This window comes from Wasmannia auropunctata, unplaced genomic scaffold, assembly GCF_000956235.1.
Source record: "Wasmannia auropunctata unplaced genomic scaffold, wasmannia.A_1.0 LD336099.1, whole genome shotgun sequence".
In the NCBI taxonomy this organism is placed as follows: Eukaryota; Metazoa; Arthropoda; class Insecta; order Hymenoptera; family Formicidae; genus Wasmannia; species Wasmannia auropunctata.
Genome location: NW_012026791.1, coordinates 280626 through 288148, shown reverse-complemented (window position 1 = coordinate 288148; position 7523 = coordinate 280626). Strand labels below are relative to the sequence as shown.

The following is a 7523-nucleotide window of genomic DNA, read 5'->3' as shown; positions in this document are numbered from 1 at the left end:
TTGTCCTGACCTTGACGACGCCACTCGGGGTCAAACCAATATTATCATCTTATGTCCCCCTCGAAACCCTACAACTTTTGTCTGAAAAATTTTTCTCTCTCGCGCTTGATTTTCGAGATATTCGCCTGGATGGATTAAAATGGTCCACCCTGTATATATAGGCAGGGCTGGGCAAAATACACCATTAAAGTGTTCAAAATACAAAATACTGGGAATCTTAGTATTTAAATTTCAAAATATAAAATACTTTCAATCTTTTGATTTGAAATACAAAATACTTTCAATTCAGCAAACATAGATTATAACTACAATATTGCAGCAACATTGTATAATATTTCTGCAATACAACTGAATTGTTACAATTTTACTGCAACATTGCAGTTATAATCTGTTTGCTGAGAAGTTTTTATTTAAAATACAAAATACTTTTTAATTTAATCTTCCAATTACAATAATATATAATATTAAATTTCCCCCTTCAACAGTCCCCTCTCGACTTTTAGAGAGAAAAAGAAAAATTGTTTTACTCTCTTGCACTTTTTAACAGTCCTATTGTCCTGTATCAACCGCACGAGAAATCTATTTACTAATGTGAGATTATGAAATTTGACTCTGATGACTTGATATTGCTTGAAACTTGACGAAAATAAATATTGTCGCTAATTGTCATATCAGAAAAATTCAAGTTACTATTAATTATTGTCAAGAATTTTTATCAATAATTTCTTTAGTATTTCAAATACAAAATAGATTGAAATTGTATTTGAAATACAAAATACAAATTGTATTTCATGTATTGTATTTCAAATACAAGTACTTGAAATATGCCTAGTCCCGTACTATAGGTACTTGAGTTTTGAAAAAAGGAGATACAAAAAGATAGTTTTTAAAATTCGGAAAAGTGACTTTCGTTCCTTCCAATTTTGGTACAATTTAAGTAAATGATTTAATGATAATAAACGAAGAAATATTCTGCTACTTTCCTAATCAAGTCTCTACCAACCGAATAGTTAACATAATGCGTTTCTTGCAATTTGAATAAATGATTGTTATATAAAAGTTTTGCAAGGTAAAACGATGCGGGGGTTTTTTTTTCGTTTACTGTGTATAATTTTATTAATAAAAACCCTTCGGATACACATATCATTGGTATAAAACACATGATCAGAAGAAAAAAATATATAGAGAAGGAATATAGAAGCGGCATAATATATTCCTTCGCGCGATAGAACGTAGCTATTACAATCTATAAGTGTAACAAGTATTTTGTACAGTTGTAACGAAATTAGCGCGGCAACTCTTAGACTAAGATTTTATCATTAGATGTCCGATGCCAGAGAGAGAGAGAGAGAGATGCGTCGCACACTCGTAATGTACAAAAAAAAAATCAATGGAACCGATCTCTGACTACGTCAACATTGTATAGCACTCGTAATTAGGATCCAAGGAGAGGCGGCGGCGGCGGCTCTCCTCTCGCGGTGTCTCGTCTCTCCCTTATCGACGATCCACGTCTCTCTTCGAGGCCTAATAACAGACTCGCACAGATCGAGCGACAATAATTCACGATCGATCTAGTGAGCGAATAATCGTTATAATCACAATATCGCCAAACGTAACGCAAACGTATGGCACTCTTAGCCTACTTAGCATTCTCTTTCCGTAATGTGTGTGTATATATATATATATATGTCATGAATATGTTACAATAAAAAAAGTGGCTCGGCCGCGATCGGCCGCGATCGAAAAGCGTTGCTTGAGCGAAATTGACTGACGATATCCGATAACGATCTAGCAATTTTCCCATTTTCCGCGCGTTCGACGGGAGGTTTTAACAGGCGTCGGAATCTTGCCGCCACTTTTGTACCGCCTCTCGGCGCGCATCGGGCACTAGCGACGATCGCATGCCGCCCAACACGTTGCTGGTCGCCTCGGTGGCCAGAATAATCGGTTTCACGACCGTCGGTGGAATTTGTCGCAATACTCCGCCGACCGCACCGACAGTGCCCTTGTGCTCGTGTTCTTCGCTCGCCACGCGAACCAGTTGAGTTGCAGTCTCGCCTAAACCCTGAATAATCAAAAGAGATTATTACGGATGTAATATATTAAAGAACGGAATGGAAATAGCAACGATAAATTAACACAGGTTATTATTTACCTTGTTATTTTTCAATTATCATTATTATTATATAGATATTATAATTTTGGGTAGAATAAAGCAGGGGTCGGTAAAATAACTGATACAACTTATTTAAAATAACAAATATAAAATAGATTCCAGAAACTTATTTAAAATAAAATATCGCAGGGGCCAATAGAAAATTGATACGACTTATTTAAAATGAAAAATATAAAACAGATTCCAAAAACATACTTAAAATATTAAATAAGAAATAGATCAGAAGAAATTATTTGGAATACTAAATAATTCTTTTACTTTTTTAAATTTAAAATACTATATTTTAGATATTTTAAATGTTTTTTTAAATACGACCGATCCCTGATAAGCAAAAGTCGGTAAAGTAACTGATATAACCTATTTAAAATAACAAATATAAAATAGATTCCAGAAACACGACTTATTTAAAATGAAAAATATAAAATAGATTCCAAAAACATATTTAAAATATTAAATATAAAATAGATCAGAAGTTTTTTAAAATAATAAATACTAAATAACTCTTTTACTTTTTGTTATTTAAAATGTATATTTTACATATTGTTATTTTAAATACGACCGACCCCTGGAATAAATACGTTATTTAATATATCGTCTGTCAGAGAATTTAGAATTACCTCTTTGACTAATGTGTAAGCGTTAGCCACCCCCTCGCGGATATCCAGCGGCTGACTGTATCTCTTTCGTCGACCCTTCTGTCCTTTATTCTTACATCTCACGCTGGGGCCAGGGCTAACTATGTCGTACGCGGTCTCGGCCGTGGTCTGTAACGCCTGCACTATTCTACATGTCAGTTCTAACGCAGCCATTGCGGTACACGTTGTAAAACTGTTTGCTCCGCGCTGTAACCCACGGACAATTCTCCCATCCCTCTGATACTGTTCAATTGGTAACCAAAATAGATCGCGTATTCCTTGAACTACAAAGAGTGCAATCAAATATTATATTCAAGTGTCTACCCATATATTAGTAAATTTTTGTCACTTAGGGCCAGCGTGCAGAAGATATTCAAGTTTGATTGACGTATTTTCAAAAAAGAAGGAGGTACAAACTGCAGAGAGATAGTTTTTAAAATTTGAAAAAATGACTTTCGTTCCTTGCAATTTTCATATAATTAAACCATTTAAATAACTGATTGTTATAAAAATTTTGCAAGGTAAAACGATGCGGTTTTTTTTTATTACACCGCGTATAATTTTATTAACAAAAATAGCATCGCGTTTGACTTCTAAGCGAAAGCTCGAGATCGAGTCAAGTGTGTATATACTCACACAGCTGTACTACAGAGTACATCGGGCCCACACCGCCAAGTAAACTCGGGAGTTGATTCTTCTTGATATCCTGCAACCATTCCGAAACTAGATATGTAAAAAGTTTATCGTAACCCAACAATCCGTGCCTGTACGATAATCTCTTCAGTCTTAATTCAGAACAGTTCAGTTCCGCCAAACCCATTAGCAAGCCCGCCAATGGCCCGTGAGTGAAATCCACGCGTTTCCCGTGGTAATCCAATCTGATGAGAACCTCCGGACCGAATACAATGTTCCTGAAGACCAAATTTTAAACACGGAAATTAATACCCTTGCAATTTCTATTGCGAATAAAATTAAGTATCAAAATAAAAATTTCAATCGCCCACCTAAAGTATATCGGCTGACTGTCGTCGTGGACATGACGGATAGTCTTCGCTTTGATCTTGTTCTCCCTGAACGTCAGCTCGTCTTCCAAGAGTATCAACAGATTCTGATCAATGATATTATTCTGCGACATATTCATCATCGCGTCATTCGTCAACGCATCATCATTCACGCTCATAATGGGCGGATGATGCGTGGGTGTTCCTTGTTTCGATACGGGGGTGGATTGCGAGCTATTAGGTGTGCTAGAGCTTTCTTGGCTTCGCTTCGATCCACCGCCTAGTTCGTTAAAAAATTGTATTAAGAACAGTAGGCTATCTTGGTCTATGTTCAGTCGCAGTGGCAGTAGACTAAGTTTCAAACAACATTCTTGGGCACTTAATCTGGGATCCGGCCTTACGTGAACTGCCTTCATGGTAAACATAATAGAGTGAGACTGCCTTGGTCTCGCTTCGCTGCTGTATTGATAAAGGAATTTGTTTATGTGCGACGACGCCAGTCTATCCCTCACTTCAATCTCGTGCACCAGTAGCACCTGCCTGGACGCCTCCCGGGTGTTCTCCGGATAGACCTCGTGCTGAAAGCGCACCTTGCTCAATTGCAATTCCATCAGCACGTCGTGCCGCCGACCCGGGCCGCCTAATGTGTGCCAATCGATCAACGATTCGTTGCTTCTCGTTGCGCGCGGCGAGTTCGGCACGCTGCCGAAGTGCACTTCGTTCGGACTAGACTTGTTGAAGCCTACTGCACCTATGGCTGATCTACTTCTATTACGGAACAAGGGCAGAAAAGAGAAAGGGGGAGAATGTAATCTATAGATATACTTATAGAGTTGCATAGGCGAGGTTTGCTTTAATAATTTAACTTTGAATTTCCTTACCTTCCATGCGCGATATTGTTGCGAACGTCACTGATGGTCACGTGCTTCGCGGATTGCGGTTGAGAACTGTCGAAATCATTGCCGCCGTACATGTGCCATATTAACGTCATTTCGCAGAGGGTGTACTTCAATACAGGCGCGGGGTAATTCGGTGGAGTCTGCAGCAGGTCGGTTTTGCCGACCGGCACGGAAAAGTGATTGTCCACTATCCTCAACGGCTCTTGGCACAACGATCGAATCTCAGGTACTCCGTAGCGTGGTATTATTCCCGTACCAGCCTCCTCTCCCAAGATACAAAATTCGTCATCGTCGTCGTCATCCTCGGCGTTACACGCGATCGTTTTGCCGCACTCCTGCGAACTTTTTCGCGCTTCTGCCTCTCGCGTGGCAGCACACGAATCGTCAGGAAAGAAAAACTCAACCCGATTCTCGGTCATTGGTATCTTCTCACTTTCGTTGCCACTCTGATTGTGGGTCGTCGTCCCCCCCTTCACAGTTTCCTCCAACGCGTCCTCCATCAGACTGTAGACTCGCTCGACCTGACTCCTGCTGAGCGTGTTGATGCTCTCGACGCCCAGAAGATTCTCCTCGAACTTCGTGGACGTCGGCGGCGGCACGATGGGTATGCTCTCGGTGCTGCTGTTGATCGCGCTACTCGGCTGATGCAAATCACCGTCGTTGGCGATGTAAGTGAGCAGCTGCATGAGAGCGCGGCCGGAGTCCGAGCACGTGCGCACATGCAACACGTTGTTGCTCGCCCGTAGATCGACCCGCGGCACGCCACCGTACATCCTCTCGTTCAGACGCAGCGACAACTCGAACAGGCCGAAATTCATCACGCACACGTAGTCCCGCTTTAGATCTACCGATTTCTCGCGCAGCTTGTCCGATATAAAGAGCGCGACGTCCTCCGCGATGAAGCGCAACGTCGACGTGTTGGTCTGGGCCGTGATGTTGCTCGACACGCTAAAATTACCGAGGGTCACGACGGACCGCAGCGGCAGGTGAAGCGGCCTGTAATCGATCGCGCAGTCCCACAGATGCAGATGCAGCTCGGTGAGGATGCCCGGCGGTGTGTAACCGGCGACAGGATGATCCGTCACGTCTAGGCAATCCATAAGTTCCGTGAACCACGAGGTAGCGGTGGAACACATTCGGTGCCTCAGTGTGGCGTTGCTTATGCCTATCGCGACTCGGAAAGTCTTTATACGATGCGTCTGATGTGCCGCTTGTATTCTCACCGCGACCGTCACCATGTCCTTGTCACTAGGACTCGCCGCTACACTACTACCGGACGCGCTGCGATATATCGTCCTCTCGCAGTATCGCGGCCTAACGCTGTTGATACATCTCAACGGCGGTGTCTGCGACGGGCTTGTTGTCAGGCCGCAGTGATCCAACGACACGCTTCTCATCATAGCGCAGGCGTAGCTCAGATTAACGTTCCCCTTGTACGCGGTCACGGAAAATATCGTGGCGTCCTCCAGCCGTATGATCAATTCTCCCTGTTGACCGGGTATGACGTTGCGCATAGAGTCGCGCACAGGAGTGTACATAGACAGGAGACCCTGACTGATGCTCAGAGTCATCGCCAGCTTGCTCTGTGCTCTCTTCGATGACATTCGCGCCTCCTTGTGACCTTTCTCATTCGTTGCAGAATGGAATATACCCTCTTCGTCCGAATCGGAGTCGGAATTGTATTGTATCCCACTTTTGCACATGCTGAATCTGCAAGCGATAACGTAAGTTTAGCAATCGTCACTCATTGTCAGTAATATTCTACAAAATGTGTTTTAAGAGATACAACTTGGGATATGTAGACTCCTGCAAGAGGGTAGATGCCAAGTCGAGACCAATATGATTTTCCATATGAGTGGTATATTTGGGTCTCGGCGCTGACGGTTCCCACAAGAACAAGTCGGTGTTGAATCGATTGTAGAGCTGCTCGTAAATGCGTTTAGATGGTATCTGGACGGAAGCACAAGGTAAATTGATTTCCAATTGTAATCTCGAGCCATGTATGCCTTCTTCGATAAATTCCAACATTTCTTGTCGATTACCAGGTATAATTAGCTCCTCACCGTCACTGTTTGAACGTTAAAAATGATTTTTAATTAAATTTTTTTAAAAATTTAAGAACATTTAGAACAGTCATCCTCAAAGCTAACCTTTGTTCGTTCTTCTGACCGCGTTCGTGAGATTTCGAATGAACCGTGTCGGATTCGCGCATGATTCGTCTAGAGGTGAACGGGGAAGGCGCATGTTTTGGAGTTTTTTCCAAGGTGTCGTCCAAAATCCGTTTATCATTCTCCATTTCCTCTTCAGAACTATCTTCCAACGGAGCACCAAGACGTTCTGGATATACAATGATTACCACTCTCGCCCAACCGAGATCATCGTTGACTTGCTGATACGACGCGGCGTCGTTCTTCTCGTCGGCTGTGGCTAAACCGATTTCGATTGGCGTGTCGCCCTCGGTTTCTATGTACAACAACGATAGCCGCCGACATTGCAGTTCATGCCTAGCTAAACAAGGAGATCGACTGTCCATGGTGGAATGAACTTGTGCGTCTGTCATTTGCACTATCATATAATCAGATCTCACAGATCTCTTCCACCATGGCGCACGACTCATATCGTGCAGTGGTCTTAAATCTGGCACAGGAAATCTGTATAAGAAAAAGACAATGTGTACATAAATCAGAGTTATATATATATATATATATATATATACAGTGGCGTGCAAAAGTTTCCGGCCAGTGACATTTTGTACTCTAATTTATTTTAAAAAACTCTAATAAAATTAATTTAAAATAAATTAGAGTACAAA

The 7523-nt window shown here is 41.9% G+C and overlaps 1 protein-coding gene across 4 annotated transcripts in view; it reads right to left on the bottom strand.

The window, feature by feature from the left end:
- Nucleotides 1-1086: 1086 nt before the first annotated feature.
- Nucleotides 1087-7523, bottom strand: part of LOC105461929 (autophagy-related protein 2 homolog B) — an 11619-nt gene continuing 5182 nt past the window's right edge. For 3 of the 4 annotated variants that reach the window (XM_011708454.1, XM_011708459.1, XM_011708465.1), the window contains exons 10-16: nucleotides 6862-7362; nucleotides 6501-6779; nucleotides 4694-6421; nucleotides 3816-4580; nucleotides 3448-3722; nucleotides 2794-3095; nucleotides 1087-2065 (exon numbers count right to left, since the gene is read on the bottom strand). In XM_011708454.1, the coding sequence (XP_011706756.1) occupies nucleotides 1829-2065; nucleotides 2794-3095; nucleotides 3448-3722; nucleotides 3816-4580; nucleotides 4694-6421; nucleotides 6501-6779; nucleotides 6862-7362 (4087 nt within the window). In that variant the 3' untranslated portion in view covers nucleotides 1087-1828. Of the gene's footprint in view, nucleotides 2066-2793; nucleotides 3096-3447; nucleotides 3723-3815; nucleotides 4581-4693; nucleotides 6422-6500; nucleotides 6780-6861; nucleotides 7363-7523 lie in introns of those variants that run through there. The other variant, XM_011708471.1, reaches the window with a different exon arrangement.